The 17,789-nt window shown below is 49.3% G+C and overlaps 1 protein-coding gene across 9 annotated transcripts in view; it reads left to right on the top strand.

Moving 5' to 3' along the window:
* MAP7D3 (MAP7 domain containing 3) overlaps nt 1-17,789 on the top strand; it is a 159,222-nt gene that overhangs the window by 130,796 nt on the left and 10,637 nt on the right. For all 9 annotated transcript variants that reach the window (XM_075323750.1, XM_075323749.1, XM_075323748.1 and 6 more), the window contains one exon: nt 10,848-11,134. In XM_075323750.1, the coding sequence (XP_075179865.1) occupies nt 10,848-11,134 (287 nt within the window). The remainder of the gene's footprint in view (nt 1-10,847; nt 11,135-17,789) is intronic.

The following is a 17,789-nucleotide window of genomic DNA, read 5'->3' as shown; positions in this document are numbered from 1 at the left end:
CCGAGGGTGACTCAGATCTTAGTGACTTGATTGCTTCCATTAATTCTGTACTGGATCTCAATCCGCCAGTATCAGAGGAGCAACCTTCTCTGGCAGAAAAGCACCAGTTTACCTCGCCTAAGAGAGCAAAGAGTGTGTTCTTTAACCACTCCAGTTTTCAGGCCGCTGTGACCAAGCCCAGGGCCTGTCCTGACAAACGCTTCCCAAAGCGTGGTTCTGATGACCGTTTTCCCTTTCCACCTGAGGTGGTCAAGGAGTGGGCTCAGTCCCCAAAGGTAGACCCTCCGGTGTCTAGGCTTTCAGCCCGGACAGTTGTGTCGGTGGCTGACGGCACCTCCCTTAAGGATTCCACTGACCGTCAGATTGACCTTCTGGCCAAATCCGTATATGAAGCGGCGGGGTCCGCGTTTTCCCCAACTTTTGCAGCAGTGTGGGCTCTCAAAGCCATCTCTGCTTCTCTAGAGGAGATGCATTCCCTCGCCAGGGAATCTATGCCCGAAATGGTTGCCTTAACTTCCCAAGCTTCAGCTTTTTCATCTTATGCCATGTCTGCCATGCTGGAGACTTCTCACCGCACTGCGGTGGCTTCGGCTAATTCCCTCGTTATCCGCAGGATCTTGTGGCTTCGAGAGTGGAAGGCAGCTGCTTCTTCTAAGAAGTACCTTGCTGGGCTCCCTTTTGCAGGGTCCCGGCTGTTCGGAGAACAGCTGGATGAAATTATTAAGGAAGCTACTGGCGGGAAGAGTACTTCCATGCCACAAACCAAAACCAGGAAACCGGCCCAGGGTAGGAATCAATCGAGGTTTCGCTCCTTTCGTTCCTCCAACTGGTCGTCTTCTAAGCCTCGGCCTCGTCCGCTAACTCAGCCAAGGACCAGAAATCCAACTGGCGCCCAAAAGCGCGTCCACAAAAGACCGCAGGAGGTGCTGCCACTAAGGCAGCCTCCTCATGACTATCTGCCCAGCAACATCCTTAGTCGGTGGCAGGCTCTCCCACTTTGGCGACGCTTGGTTTCAACACGTCTCCGATCAGTGGGTGCGGGATATCATCTCCCACGGCTACAGGATAGAATTCTCTTCCAGCCTGCCACACAGATTTTTTCTCTCAACTCCCCCCTTGCTCCAAGGCCGCCGCCTTCTCTCAGGCCGTGGCAGCCTTGCAGGCCAACGGAGTAATTGTACCGGTTCCCGCCCGGAACGGTTCAGAGGTTTCTACTCAAATCTCTTCCTAGTTCCCAAAAAGGACGGTTCCTTCCGGCCCATCCTGGATCTCAAGATTCTCAACAAGCATTTTCAGGTGCGGCACTTTCGCATGGAGTCTCTGCGATCATGTCATTGCCTCAATGACCCAAGGGGATTTCCTGGCGTCCATCGACATCAGAGATGCCTATCTACACGTGCCAATTGCAGTTTCACACCAGCGTTGGCTACGCTTTGCAATAGGAGAAGATCATTTCCAATTCGTGGCTCTCCCCTTCGGGTTAGCCACGGCCCCTCGAGTATTCACCAAGGTCATGGCAGCAGTGATTGCGGTTCTGCACCTCCAGGGGTTGGCAGTGATTCCTTACCTGGACGACCTTCTAGTGAAGGCTTCATCCAGCGCAGACTGTCAGCGGAGTGTCTCGCTCACTCTCGCCACTCTAGCCCAATTCGGGTGGTTGGTCAATCTGCCCAAATCCACTCTGATTCCGACCCAGAGTCTCACGTACCTAGGGATGCAGTTCAAGACTTTGCCGGCACTTGTGAAGTTGCCCTTAGTCAAACAGCAGTCCCTTCAGCTAGCGGTGCGCTCTCTGCTGAGGCCCCGCCGTTATACCCTCAGGCGTCTGATGCAGGTTCTGGGTCAGATGGTGGCGTCCATGGAGGCTGTTCCCTTTGCCCAGTTCCATCTGCGCCCCCTGCAGCTGGACATTCTCCGCTGTTGGGACAAGCGGCCTTTCTCCTTACACAGGTTAGTGGCTCTGTCGCCACAGACCAGGAGCTCTCTTCAGTGGTGGCTTCGGCCCCTCTCCCTGTCCCAAGGGCGCTCCTTCCTGGCCCCGTCCTGGGTGATTCTCACCACGGATGCCAGTCTATCCGGCTGGGGAGCGGTATGTCTCCACCACAGAGCGCAGGGCACTTGGACTCCGTCCGAGTCAGCCCTTTCAATCAATGTGCTGGAAACCAGAGCCGTGCTTCTAGCTCTCCTAGCTTTTCACCACCTGTTGGCGGGCAGGCACATTCGAATCCAGTCAGACAACGCGACAGCGGTTGCCTACATCAATCACCAAGGCGGGACACGCAGCCGCCTGGCAATGTTGGAGGTACAACGCATCCTTCAATGGGCGGAGGACTCCAAGTCCACCATATCCGCAGTCCACATCCCAGGCGTGGAAAACTGGGAGGCAGATTATCTCAGCCGTAAAACCGTGGACGGTGGCGAGTGGTTCCTGCACCCGGCAGTGTTTCAGTCAATCTGCCGCAAATGGGGCACTCCGGACGTGGACCTAATGGCATCCCGTCACAACAACAAAGTTCCTGTTTACGTGGCTCGCTCCCACGATCCTCAGGCATTCGCCGCGGATGCTCTGGTTCAAGACTGGTCCCAGTTTCGTCTGTCCTACGTGTTTCCCCCTCTAGCTCTCTTGCCCAGAGTCCTGCGCAAGATCAGAATGGAGGGCCGTCGAGTCATCCTCATTGCACCGGACTGGCCCAGGCGAGCTTGGTATCCAGACCTGCTCTATCTGTCCGTAGAGATGCCGTGGCATCTCCCGGACCGTCCAGACCTACTCTCGCAAGGTCCGTTTTTCCGCCCGAATTCTGCGGCTCTCAAATTGACGGCGTGGCTCTTGAGTCCTGGATTTTGACGGCTTCTGGTATTCCTCCTGAAGTCATCTCCACTATGACTCGGGCCCGTAAGTCTTCCTCCGCTAAGATCTATCACAGGACTTGGAAAATTTTCCTGTCATGGTGTCGCTCTACCGACCATCCTCCTTGGCCATTCTCCTTGCCGACCCTTCTGTCGTTTCTACAGTCCGGTCTGCAGCTAGGACTGTCCCTCAACTCTCTCAAGGGACAAGTCTCAGCTCTGTCAGTTCTGTTCCAGCGGCGTCTCGCTCGGCTGGCTCAGGTCCGCACCTTCATGCAAGGCGTGTCTCACATCATTCCGCCTTACCGGCGGCCCTTGGATCCCTGGGACCTTAACTTGGTTCTCACGGTTTTGCAGAATCCCCCCTTTGAGCCTCTTAGGGAGGTTTCTTTGTATCGTCTTTCACAGAAAGTGGCCTTTCTGGTGGCCATAACTTCCCTCAGGAGAGTCTCTGATTTGGCTGCGCTCTCTTCGGAGTCACCTTTTTTAGTTTTTCATCAAGACAAGGTGGTTCTCCGTCCGACTCCGGACTTTCTCCCTAAGGTGGTTTCTCCTTTCCACCTTAACCAGGACATTACCCTACCTTCCTTCTGTCCGTCTCCTGTTCATTGCTTTGAAAAAGCGCTGCATACTCTGGATCTGGTGCGTGCTCTCCGGATCTATGTGTCTCGCACCGCTGCACTTAGGCGGTGCACTTCTCTTTTTGTGCTAACCACAGGTCGGCGCAAGGGCCTCCCTGCTTCTAAGCCGACCTTAGCCCGTTGGATTAGATCGACCATTTCGGACGCCTACCAGAGTACTCAGGTGCCTCCCCCGCCGGGGATCAAGGCACAGTCGACCAGAGCTGTCGGTGCCTCTTGGGCTTTCAGGCACCAGGCTACGGCTCAACAAGTCTGTCAGGCTGCCACTTGGACTAGCCTGCATACCTTTTCGAAGCACTACCAAGTGCATGCTCATGCTTCGGCAGATGCGAGCTTGGGCAGACTCATCCTTCAGGCGGCTGTCGCCCATTTGTGAAGTTAGGTTCTGCCTACTTCTTAGTTTTCTTCGGCGCTCCATTGGGAGACCCAGACGATTGGGTGTATAGCACTGCCTCCGGAGGCCACACAAAGCAATTACACCAAAAAGTGTAAGGCCCCTCCCCTTCTGGCTATACACCCCCAGTGGGATCACTGGCTCACCAGTTTTCTGCTTTGTGCGAAGGAGGTCAGACATCCACGCATAGCTCCACTGTTTAGTCAGCAGTAGCTGCTGACTCTATCGGATGGAAGAAAAGAGGGCCCATATAGGGCCCCCAGCATGCTCCCTTCTCACCCCACTTGCGGTTTGTAAGGTTGAGGTACCCATTGCGGGTACGGAGGCTGGAGCCCACATGCTGCTTTCCTTCCCCATCCCCCTGAGGGGCTCTGTGGAAGTGGGATCTTACCGGCCCCCAAACCCTGAGGCCGAGCTCCATCCACAGACCCAGAGACCCTGCTGGAGGAGCTGAGTACAGTCAGGGACAAGGCCCTGCAACGTTCAGGTACTCTGTGTCCCCGCACAGACAGGCCACGCACACTCCAGGCTTGCTGGGTGTGCTAGTGCGCCGGGGGCACTAGCGCTGCGCGCTTGGGTTAGAGTCACTGCAGCGTAGCTGAGTGATTTTATATCTTGGGAACTACCGCGCCGGCCGCTCCGGGAGCGGCGGCGCCGCTGGGACTTGTAGTGCGCCGGGGACTCGCGCTGCCCGCGCTTTTACGGCGGCAGCGCTCATAAATCTAGTCCCCGACTTTTTGCGGCCTAGCTCTGCTTCGTTCCCGCCCCCACCCTGTCAATCAGGGAAAGGGAGAGACGCTGTTCTATAGCCAGCGCCGAGGGCTGGAGTCTTATTTACATACTCCAGCCCTCTCACTGGGCACAGTGGGGACGCAAGTTTCCCGCTCTTGGTCTTAACACGCCCAGGGCCCGCCCCTCTCCACAGGACGCCGGCAGCCATTCCTGCATGCAGTCTGGCTGGAGAACGGACACAGGCTCTGGGGGACTCAGACAAGGGACTCTGGCGACCACACACCCGCGTTTATGCGGGCGGTAAGCTGCACATAAGTGCTGGCCCCACTAGTGCCACAGTGTTATTTGGTGCATTTTTTCCCTGTACCATATATATTTATATTGCACTGTACAGTCGCTTCTTGGCTTATACCCTCATTGCTCTGAGGAGACAACAACATGTCATCCGCAAAACGCAAGGGTGCCAAGGCACAGGCGGTACGCACTGCTTGTGCCGCATGTGGGGCTAATCTACCGGCAGGTTCCAATGACCCCCATTGTGTGCAATGTTCGGTCCCTGTGCCACTTCGTCAGCCAGAGTCTATGGTAGTAGTGGCCCAGGCAGAGACGCCTGTGAACCCTGCCCCGGTGACGGGGACAGAATTTGCAGTTTTTGCTGATAAGATGTCTGTGACTATGACAAAAATCCTGGAAACCTTGCAGTCCAGGCCAGTTTCTCAGACCATGGACACTGCTGTGTCTATGCTCCCCGGTCCCCCTCAGTTGGAACTAATCCGTACTTCAAGGGGGTCCCAGGCATCACAGGCTGAAGACTCTGACTCGGATGACAGTCCCAGGCAGCCTAAGCGGGCTCGCTGGGAAAGACCCTCGCCGTCATCACACTGGTCAGGGTCTCAGCGAGACGAGGCTCTGTATGAGGAGACAGAGGTGGGTGATCAGGAATCTAATCCTGACACCGCTCTCAATCTAGATACCCCTGATGGTGACGCTATGGTAAATGACCTTATAGCGGCCATCAATAGACTGTTGGATATTTCTCCCCCAGCCCCTTCAGCAGAGGAGGCAGCTGCACAGCAGGAGAAGTTCCATTTCCGGTATCCTAAGCGTAAATTGAGTACTTTTCTGGACCACTCTGACTTCAGAGAATCAGTCCAGAAACATCATGCTTATCCAGATAAGCGTTTCTCCAAACGTCTTAAGGATACACGTTATCCCTTTCCCCCTGACGTGGTCAAACGCTGGACCCAGTGTCCAAAGGTGGACCCCCCAATCTCCAGGCTTGCGGCTAGATCCATAGTTGCAGTGGAAGATGGGGCTTCACTTAAAGATGCCAATGACAGACAGATGGACCTTTGGTTAAAGTCTGTCTATGAAGCTATCGGCGCGTCGTTTGCTCCAGCATTCGCGGCCGTGTGGGCACTCCAAGCTATTTCAGCTGGCCTGGCACAGGTGGACTCTATCATACGTCCAGCAGTGCCGCGAGTAGCGTCCCTAACCTCGCAAATGTCTGCGTTTGCGACTTACGCTATCAACGCTGTCCTGGACTCTACGAGCCGTACCTCAATGGCGTCTGCCAACTCTGTGGTTTTGCGCAGAGCCTTGTGGTTAAAGGAATGGAAAGCAGATTCTGCTTCCAAGAAATGTTTAACCAGCTTGCCATTATCTGGAGACAGACTGTTTGGTGAGCAATTGGCTGAGATCATTAAACAGTCCAAGGGTAAGGACTCCTCCTTACCCCAGCCCAGATCGAGCAAACCTCAACAGAGGAAGTGGCAGTCGAGGTTTCGGTCCTTTCGAGGCTCCAGCAAGACCCAATTCTCCTCGTCCAAAGGGACTCAGAAGGAGCAAAGGAGCTCAGATTCCTGGCGGGCTCATTCACGCCTCAAGAAAACAACCGGAGGAACCGCTTCCAAGGCGGCTGCCTCATGACTTTCGGCCTCATCCCTCCGCATCCTCGGTCGGTGGCAGGCTCTCCCGCTTTTGCGACATTTGGCTGCCACAGGTCAAAGACCGGTGGGTAGCAGACATTTTGTCTCACGGGTACAGGATAGAATTCAGTTCTCATCCTCCGCCTCGGTTCTTCAGAACCTTCCCACATCCCGACCGAGCAAATGCCCTTCTGCAGGCGGTGTGCTCACTAAAAGCAGACGGAGTGGTGATCCCTGTTCCTCTGCAGGAACAAGGGCAAGGTTTTTACTCCAATCTTTTCGTGGTTCCAAAAAAGGACGGCTCGTTCCGTCCTGTTCTGGACCTAAAGCTGCTCAACAAGCATGTGAACGCCAGGCGGTTCCGGATGGAATCCCTCCGCTCTGTCATTGCCTCAATGTCTCAAGGAGATTTCCTTGCATCAATAGACATCAAAGATGCTTATCTCCACGTGCCGATTGCTACAGAGCACCAACGTTTTCTACGTTTCGTGATAGGAGACGACCATCTCCAGTTCGTAGCTCTGCCATTTGGTCTGGCGACAGCCCCACGGGTTTTCACCAAGGTCATGGCGGCAGTGGTAGCAGTCTTGCATTCTCAGGGACACTCGGTGATCCCTTACTTAGACGATCTACTTGTCAAAGCACCCTCTCAAGAGGCATGCCAACACAGCCTGAATGTTGCGCTGGAGACTCTCCAGACTTTCGGGTGGATCATCAACTTTTCAAAGTCAAACCTGGCACCGACTCAATCACTAACGTATCTTGGCATGGAGTTTCATACTCTCTCAGCGATAGTGAAGCTTCCGCTGGACAAGCAGCGGTCTCTACAGACAGGGGTGCAGTCTCTCCTTCAGGGTCAGTCGCACCCCTTAAGGCGCCTCATGCACTTCCTAGGGAAGATGGTGGCAGCAATGGAGGCAGTCCCGTTCGCGCAGTTTCATCTGCGTCCACTTCAATGGGACATTCTCCGCCAATGGGACGGGAAGACAACTTCCCTAGACAGGAAAGTCTCCCTTTCTCAGACGGCCAAGGATTCTCTGCTATGGTGGCTTCTTCCCACCTCATTATCGCAGGGAAGATCATTCCTGCCCCCATCCTGGGCAGTGGTCACGACAGACGCGAGTCTGTCAGGGTGGGGAGCAGTTTTTCTCCACCACAGGGCTCAAGGGACGTGGACTCAGCAGGAGTCCACCCTTCAGATCAATGTTCTGGAGATCAGGGCGGTGTATCTTGCCCTATTAGCCTTCCAGCAGTGGCTGGAAGGAAAACAGATCCGAATTCAGTCGGACAACTCCGCAGCGGTGGCATACATCAACCACCAAGGAGGGACACGCAGTCGGCAAGCCTTCCAGGAAGTCAGGCGGATTCTGATGTGGGTAGAGGAAAGAGCATCCACCATATCAGCAGTCCACATCCCGGGCGTAGAAAACTGGGAAGCAGACTTCCTCAGTCGCCAGGGCATGGACGCAGGGGAATGGTCCCTTCACCCGGACGTGTTTCAGGAAATCTGCCGCCGCTGGGGGGTGCCGGACGTCGACCTAATGGCGTCTCGGCACAACAACAAGGTCCCGACCTTCATAGCGCGGTCTCGCGATCAAAGAGCTCTGGCGGCAGACGCCTTAGTGCAAGATTGGTCGCAGTTCCGGCTCCCTTATGTGTTTCCACCTCTGGCACTCTTGCCCAGAGTGTTACGCAAGATCAGATCCGATTGCGGCCGCGTCATACTCGTCGCCCCAGACTGGCCGAGGAGGTCGTGGTACCCGGATCTGTGGCATCTCACGGTCGGCCAACCGTGGGCACTACCAGACCGTCCAGACTTACTGTCCCAAGGGCCGTTTTTCCATCGGAATTCTGCGGCCCTGAACCTGACTGTGTGGCCATTGAGTCCTGGATCCTAGCGTCTTCAGGATTATCCCAAGGGGTCGTGGCCACCATGAGACAGGCTAGGAAGTCCACTTCTGCTAAGATCTACCACAGAACGTGGAAGATTTTCTTATCCTGGTGCTCTGCACAAGGAGTATCTCCCTGGCCATTCGCGTTACCTGTCTTTCTTTCCTTCCTGCAATCTGGGTTGGAAAAGGGCTTGTCGCTCGGCTCCCTTAAAGGGCAAGTCTCGGCACTATCCGTGTTTTTTCAGAAGCGGCTAGCACGACTTTCTCAGGTGCGCACGTTCCTGCAGGGGGTTTGTCATATCGTACCTCCGTACAGGCGGCCGTTAGATCCGTGGGATCTAAACAAGGTCCTTGTTGCTCTCCAGAAGCCGCCCTTCGAGCCTCTGAGGGAGGTGTCACTTTCTCGACTCTCACAGAAAGTGGCCTTTCTGGTGGCGGTCACGTCTCTTCGGAGAGTGGCCGAACTAGCAGCGCTGTCATCCAAGGCTCCTTTCCTGGTGTTCCACCAGGACAAGGTAGTGCTGCGCCCCATTCAGGAGTTTCTCCCTAAGGTGGTATCCTCTTTTCATCTTAATCAGGATATCTCCTTGCCTTCCTTTTATCCGCATGCAGTTCATCGGTATGAAAAGGATTTACATTTGTTGGATCTGGTGAGAGCACTCAGAATCTACATTTCCCGCACGGCGCCCCTGCGCCGCTCGGATGCACTCTTTGTCCTTGTCGCTGGTAAGCGCAAAGGGTCGCAGGCTTCCAAAGCCACCCTGGCTCGATGGATCAAAGAACCAATTCTTGAAGCCTACCGTTCTGCTGGGCTTCCGGTTCCATCAGGGCTGAAGGCCCATTCTACCAGAGCCGTGGGTGCGTCCTGGGCATTACGACACCAGGCTACGGCTCAACAGGTGTGCCAGGCAGCTACCTGGTCGAGTCTGCACACTTTCACCAAACATTATCAGGTGCATACCTATGCTTCGGCGGACGCCAGCCTAGGTAGAAGAGTCCTGCAGGCGGCAGTTGCCTCCCCGTAGGGGAGGGCTGTCTTTGCAGCTCTAACATGAGGTATTTCTTTACCCACCCAGGGACAGCTTTTGGACGTCCCAATCGTCTGGGTCTCCCAATGGAGCGCCGAAGAAGAAGGGAATTTTGTTACTTACCGTAAATTCCTTTTCTTCTAGCTCCTATTGGGAGACCCAGCACCCGCCCTGTTGTCCTTCGGGATTTTTGGTTGTTTTTCGGGTACACATGTTGTTCATGTTGAACGGTTTTCAGTTCTCCGATGTTACTTCGAAGTGAATTTGTTTAAACCAGTTATTGGCTTTCCTCCTTCTTGCTTTTGCACTAAAACTGGTGAGCCAGTGATCCCACTGGGGGTGTATAGCCAGAAGGGGAGGGGCCTTACACTTTTTGGTGTAATTGCTTTGTGTGGCCTCCGGAGGCAGTGCTATACACCCAATCGTCTGGGTCTCCCAATAGGAGCTAGAAGAAAAGGAATTTACGGTAAGTAACAAAATTCCCTTCTTTCTGTTTATTTCCCACCCAGGGACAGCTTTGCAACGTCCCATGGTCTGGGTCTCCCAAAGGAACGGTAAAGAAAAAGAGAATTTTGTTACTTACCGTAAATTCTTTTTCTTATAGTTCCGTATTGGGAGACCCAGCACCCTCCCTGTTGCCTGTTGGCACTTTTCTTGTTCCGTGTGTTATCACCGGCTGTTGTCGTGGACAGAGTCTCCGGTTGTTCCGGCTCTTGCTCTGTTCTACTTTTGGGTGGCTATTCTCCTTCAGCTTTTGCACTAAACTGGCTAGGACTGGCTACCAGGGGGTGTATAAGCTCAGAGGGAGGAGCTACACTTTTAAGTGTACTACTTTGTGTGTCCTCCGGAGGCAGAAGCTAAACACCCATGGTCTGGGTCTCCCAATACGGAACTATAAGAAAAAGAATTTACGGTAAACAAAATTCTCTTTTTTCTCTATTTCGTTCCTTTTTTTTGAGATAAAAATTCTAACTCTGTTGTTTTCCACCGGGTGGCGCTATAGGTGGTTTCATTGCGTAGCGCATAGCTGCTTTACTATACCTAGACACCACTTCTATGCCTATAGCTACCGCCGTTCTCAAGTTTAATGGTGGTGGACAGGATATGGGTGGCCATTCTGTATATGACACACTCCTGACGGTTTTCTGTCCTTCCAAGCCATAGAGCTGCAGCATTGTAGCATCTGTAGTTCTGATTCTTCGTTTCTCCAGATCTGACACTGTTCCTTACTGATTTGACTGTTGGAGGCAAGATCCAAAACCCCAACAAGACGGCTGATCCGGTGTACAGTTACCTCTTTAGTAGCTGCGGATTTGAAGGAAGACGATGGTAATAATTGGTATAGATTTTTCCATGTCCAGTATACTAATTCCATCTAATTGCAGTCAGGTAACAGATGACACGGCTGTACTGAGCCAAGATCAATTGCATCATAATGAAGACGATAACACGGGTGAAAGTGTACCAAAGCTGAACGGAAAATCTGCAACATGGACGTTTGAGGAAATAATTGACTTGGGCATCCATTCCAAGACCAGCAACTTGTCTGTTGATTCCATTGCTATGGACGGCTGTAATCAGGACCTCATCGACGCTGCTACTATTCCCCCAAAGTTAGCTTTTGAAGAAGGACAGATGAATTCTTTGTCGGCAACCATTGAGACTGCTGCAGGTACGTGCAAGTGTGAATAGATACACATACTTAGAAAATGCACGTCTAGTAATTAATGAGCTAATGGCTACTAAAAAAACAACGCTAAGGCCGGGGCCTCACGGGGACTAATGCGATCCTCGCATGACACTCTGCTCACGCTGGCAGTACAGCAGAGCCGAGTGTCACTGCGAGTGTCACTGCGACTGAGGTGTGATCATGCGATTGGACCTCAGCTGCGGGGGGCGGGCCGGCACTGTGGAGGGGAGGGGGGATTTATCTCCCTCTCTCCTCCGTTGCCGGCTATTGCCATTGTCGCCCTGCACTCGCGGTACACCGGTGTACTGCAAGTGCAGTGCGATCTTTCTCTCACCCCATAGACTTGAATAAGTGCGAGAGAAACAAGACTAGCATCGCACCCGCAGCATGCTGCGATTGTTTTCTCGCTCATGGGAGCTAGGACATAGGCTAATATTGGTCCGAGTGGAATGCGATGTTTTATCGCATTCTACTCGCTCCGATTTTCATGCCGTGTGTCTTAGGCCTAAATGAAAGTATCTGCTATGTGTACTGCTGAAGTGAAATGTTATTTGGATCTGAAATGTGCCTAAAGGTTTTGAACCTGTACCCAAAAAACTCATCTTGACATATTCTTTTTACAACTGAGCGTTTGCTACAATAGTATCCAGTTAGGATAAACCTGAGCTAAACTGACTGATATTTAACTTATTCTGACATATGTATTGTAGCAAACCCACAGGATAATAGAGGTCAGCTTCCGTAGAAATATGGAGTACGAGTTCTGCACGCTTTTCAGCCTTTAACCCTTTCAAGACATATGACATACAAGAACGTCGTATGTCGTGTTCCTAACTTTGATCCGTGCTGAGCAGATGATGGCTCATGTTAAAGCTACCATGTGCCTTTTGGCTATGTGCACATGGGGCGTTTTTTGATGTAGAGTTTGATGCATTTTTTCAGAAATCTACACCAAAATCTGCACGATTATCCTGAAGTCAAAGTCTGATATCTCTTATGCGAGCGCTCTATCCACTAGTCTACTGCTTCTAATGAAAGTCTGATATCTCTGTAGCATTGTGCACATGGTGCTTTTGTTTTTTCTTTTTTTTCTCCTTCTAGTCCTTGCAGAAAAAAAATCTGCAGCATGTCAGTTGTTGTGGTGTTTTTTTCCTGCGGTTTTAAGCCCTTCCAGCCATTGGAAAAAAAAAAAACGCATGAAAAACCAAAAATGCATATGTTTCTTCCTGCGGTTTTTAGCCCTTCCAGCCATTGACAAAAAAAAGCGCATGAAAAAATGCACCAAAAATGCATACGTTTTTTCCTGCGGTTTTCTCCCAGATGGTCCAGTTTTTGATGCAGAAAATTTGTGCACATACTCCTTTAACAGCCGTGGGTGGACTAGAGCTGTGAACCTTTTAAAGCTTAACCAACGTTTTAATATTTATTTCATAAATCAATAGTACACATGAAAATAAGTGAAGAATTTCAGTTTTTGACTTCTAGTTTTGGTGAGAAAATGGATGTTTGAACACCGCGCCAAGGACCACTGATGCTGGAGATGAATTTAACGTGACTTTATTCCATGTTCAGGTCTACGCGTTTCAGGAGCATCCGCTCCCTTCCTCAGGACAATACAGGCACAAGCAACATCAAAATCAGCAATCAAAGAATGAGCCGAAAACTATATACCTTCCGGTGTGACGTCATTGATACGCCCACTTGAACCAGAAAAGAAAAAAATCGGCGGAAATCACATGCATTCATCGAATAAAAAAGTGACATGACTTCAATGCAAAAACCGCTTATCCCCGTCACAAACATATCTATTAAAATTGTCATAAAATATCAGTCTAATAAATAGAAAAAGAAAAGAAAAAATGGAGTCACCGTGTATTTGTGACAGTGAAAAAATTATATATATATAGAGAAAGAAAAATGTGATGATGTGAGAATAAACCAAGCCATAAACCAGAATAGAACCCGCAAGATATCGGATTCATCTGTGTAAGAAACGTGATAAGGGATTAAACCATTAGACTACACCGAGCAGGCAGCGGTCCATATAAGAACCCGCTCCTGTATCCACAAACATCAGATGTAAGTGCTATAAACCCACTTTATAAAAAACGGAAAGCTGAGAACTATACTTCTCAGAACAAGTGAGGTCGTGAAAGTTCAAACCGTGGGAAAAAAAACTTGTACGCATGCGGGGAAAAAAAGGTAAGAAGCAAGATAGATGAGTGAGGTCGAGAAAGTTCAAAGCGTGGGAAAAAACACAACTACGCATGCGGAGAAAAGTGAAAAGATTTACCGTGGTGGATATACACGGGAAATGTTAATACCCAAGAAAAGACAGTGTAGAATAGTGAAAAGGACAGTGAATATATATCAGAAACCAAAATTCAAATCAAATTACAAAGAGTGGAAAAAAACAATGATTATGAAAATATATAAATATAAATATCATTATCTGTTAAACAATTTTTGTGATCATTAGAATTACACAATCTACATAAAAATGAATGAATTCGCATAGGCACAATGTAAAAATTGGCTTTATGCTCCATGGTCTATCTAGGCATATGACCATGGTTCATGATAAAAAATTTCGTCTTAAAGTCACCCCTATTGAGCAGATACCCTTACATACCCCTAATCGGAATGAATTATTAAATAAAAAGGAAACGTATTGGATTTACAAGTTAAATACCCTTAAACCGTTAGGGTTGAACGAGGTGACTGATCTTTTTCACTAGGGGTTTCTGTTTTTTATCAAAATGCAATTTTAATTCTTTACATATGTATAGGTGTGTGTATATATATATATATATATGTATGCATATGTTTTTTCTCTTTTTTAACTTTTGTGTTACACATTTATATATATATATATATGTGTTTATGCATGTACAAATGAAATTATACATTAATTGTTAGGTTCATATTTTAGATACTATTTTAAACAAATGATTAACGTGCAGTTGTAATTGTTGTTTTTAGCGTTTTTTCTTGTTGTTTTTATAGCTCATTTTCAGGTCCTACCTCATATTTTAACATTGTATTAATTCATAATTGTTTTTAGTTTCATGGTTGTGTCATTTTTTATGTAGATTGTGTAATTCTAATGATCACAAAAATTGTTTAACAGATAATGATATTTATATTTATATATTTTCATAATCATTGTTTTTTTCCACTCTTTGTAATTTGATTTGAATTTTGGTTTCTGATATATATTCACTGTCCTTTTCACTATTCTACACTGTCTTTTCTTGGGTATTAACATTTCCCGTGTATATCCACCACGGTAAATCTTTTCACTTTTCTCCGCATGCGTAGTTGTGTTTTTTCCCACGCTTTGAACTTTCTCGACCTCACTCATCTATCTTGCTTCTTACCTTTTTTTCCCGCATGCGTACAAGTTTTTTTTCCCACGGTTTGAACTTTCACGACCTCACTTGTTCTGAGAAGTATAGTTCTCAGCTTTCCGTTTTTTATAAAGTGGGTTTATAGCACTTACATCTGATGTTTGTGGATACAGGAGCGGGTTCTTATATGGACCGCTGCCTGCTCGGTGTAGTCTAATGGTTTAATCCCTTATCACGTTTCTTACACAGATGAATCCGATATCTTGCGGGTTCTATTCTGGTTTATGGCTTGGTTTATTCTCACATCATCACATTTTTCTTTCTCTATATATATATATAATTTTTTCACTGTCACAAATACACGGTGACTCCATTTTTTCTTTTCTTTTTCTATTTATTAGACTGATATTTTATGACAATTTTAATAGATATGTTTGTGACGGGGATAAGCGGTTTTTGCATTGAAGTCATGTCACTTTTTTATTCGATGAATGCATGTGATTTCCGCCGATTTTTTTCTTTTCTGGTTCAAGTGGGCGTATCAATGACGTCACACCGGAAGGTATATAGTTTTCGGCTCATTCTTTGATTGCTGATTTTGATGTTGCTTGTGCCTGTATTGTCCTGAGGAAGGGAGCGGATGCTCCTGAAACGCGTAGACCTGAACATGGAATAAAGTCACGTTAAATTCATCTCCAGCATCAGTGGTCCTTGGCGCGGTGTTCAAACATCCATTTTCTCACCAAAACTAGTTATCATAGGGATGACTGCTGCCGTTGACCCAGTTTATATGCCTGCATAGTGGTTGTGATTGTCACAACTACACTCGGTGAGTAACCTCTGTGAATCATACCCTAAATGTTTTTTGGATAAGACCCTATTGCGCTCCTTTTCCACAGTGTTTTTTAAGTTTTTGACTTCTGCAACATTGCATTAAAAAGCAATAAGAGGCGATCAAAACATCGTATCTACCCTGGCTGAACGATTAGCTATGTAAGATGTATAGCATCATGTATATATGGGCGGCACGGTGGCTCAGTGGTTAGCACTGCATGGTGGCTCAATCGTTAGCACTGCAGTCTTGCAGAGCTGGGATCCTGGGTTCAAATCCCACCAAGGACAACATCTGCAAGGAGTTTGTATGTTCTCCCCGTGCTTGCGTGGGTTTCGTCCAGGTACTCCGGTTTCCTCCCACACTCCAAAGACATACAGATAGGGACTCTAGATTGTGAGCCCCAATGGGGACAGTATTGCCAATGTATGTAAAGCGCTGTGGAATTCATAGCGCTATATAAATGAATAAAATTATTATTATTATTATTATTATTACTACCCCAAAATGGTATCCGTAAAAGTCAGCTCAGGGAGCAAATAACAAGCCATCACATAGCCCCATATCCAAAAACTGAAAACATACAAAATGGCAACACACAAAAAAAGTAGATTTTGGGTACTCACCGTAAAATCTTTCTCGGAGCCTTAATTGGGGGACACAGGAAACCATGGGTGTATGCTGCTGGGACTAGGAGGTGACACTATGCAAATAAGAAAAGGTGGCTCCTCCCACGCAGTATACACCCACTGACCGGAGCTGAGGAGATCAGTTTGTGTAAAAGCAGTATGAGGAGAAGCTTGAAAACTATAACATTCCGGATCCATTGAAGGCGTAGAAAAGGGCGGGTGCTGTGTCCCCAATGAAGGCTCCGAGAAAGAGATTTTACGGTGAGTACCCAAAATCTACTTTTCTCTATCGCTTCATTGGGGGACACAGGAAACCATGGGACGTCCTAAAGCAGTCCCCAAGGGTGGGAAGAGAAAAACCCGAAGACAGGGTTAGCAGAGACTGGATTCTGTGACCGGAACCTGGCCCTAGACACCGTAAGGAATACCTAACCGGCAGGAGCCGAGGTAGAGGGGGAAGAGTGAAGAGTACTAGGGATTACTTAGATCTAGTATAAACCGCATGTGCGGGGAATAGAATGATCAGGGGAAAAGTTGCATCCTCTGAAATCTGCACCTAGGAATCTAAGACGATTGATAGCAACAGGTCAAGACAGGAGAAAAAACCCGTGACCTGACCCTAGTGCTACATTTGAGAATGGAAGAAAAAGAGGGGGAGCTAAGGCACCCGGTAGAGATAGGTGTCAGGTAAGCGGAGGCTCACCGAGCCTTGGACCTTAAGGCTATGTGCGCACGTTGCGTAAATTCATGCAGTTACGCTGCGCTTTGTAGTGCAGCGTAACTGCATGCGTCCGGCGTCCCCTGCACAGTCTATGGAGATTGTGCAGGGGCCGTGCGCACGTGGCGTTTTAGAGCGCAGCGATTCGGCTACTGCCGAAGCGCTGCGCAAAAATAAGTGACATGTCACTTCTTCCGTGCGCTTTGCCGGCAGCTCCTGCTCTGTCTATGGCAGGAGCTGCAGGCAGAGCGCACGTTCTCGCCGGCACCATGCGCTTCAGAACGGAGCTTTTCAGCTGCGCTCTGAAGCGCACCTTTTACGGTGCTGGGCTAGTACGCAACGTGCGCACATAGCCTTACTGCCGTAAAATGAAGAAAGAGGAACACCAACTGCCTGAAAGTGTGCAGGGGAGTTGGGCTGAGAGAAGAGACGAGTTACTCGAGGAGAGAGTAAGGGAACTCCGCCGTACGGGGACCTGACCTGTTGATTCTACAGAACCGAGGGAAGTGAGCTGACCGTAGAGGACGGAACCGCCTGCAGGCGGGGAAAAAAATACATGAGATAATTCCCCTGTGTAAAGGAGTCCAGAAAGAACCTGCAAGGACCTGAGACAAAAAGAGAAGGTGAAGGAGCCAAGGGAAATCCAATAACCAACTACCACTTTCGTATGACAGACAGTAGAAGAGAATCCGGGCGTCTACGATGGTGTGACTGGGGGAACTCGAACTCCGGATTCGGGTACTAGATGACTACTGAAGAGAAATACAGGAAGGAGGACCCCCTATGAGGGGGTGCTCCTGCGACTGAAAATAGGCACAGACCTGGGATGTACAACCTGGGATGGGGAAAAGAAAAACCCGTTCCAAGAGGTTCGTAAGGAAAGGCTTGGACTATGACACTGGCCTAAGCACTAGCCGACCAGAGGGGAGACGTCTATCCTGGGAAGGAGACAAGGAAAACGGTAGAGTGACGTGAAAAACGCGTTATCACATCGCGACCAGAAGAGACCACGAAGGAGAAGAAATGGCCGAAAATAGGTGAGGATAAATGGTCTGGCACAGACTTCGAAGAGACCTAGCACATCTCTGCGAGCCATCTAGGATGGCAA

The sequence above is a fragment of the Anomaloglossus baeobatrachus genome, chromosome 9 (assembly GCF_048569485.1).
Source record: "Anomaloglossus baeobatrachus isolate aAnoBae1 chromosome 9, aAnoBae1.hap1, whole genome shotgun sequence".
In the NCBI taxonomy this organism is placed as follows: domain Eukaryota; kingdom Metazoa; phylum Chordata; class Amphibia; order Anura; family Aromobatidae; genus Anomaloglossus; species Anomaloglossus baeobatrachus.
This window is presented reverse-complemented; position numbering and strand designations above follow the sequence as displayed.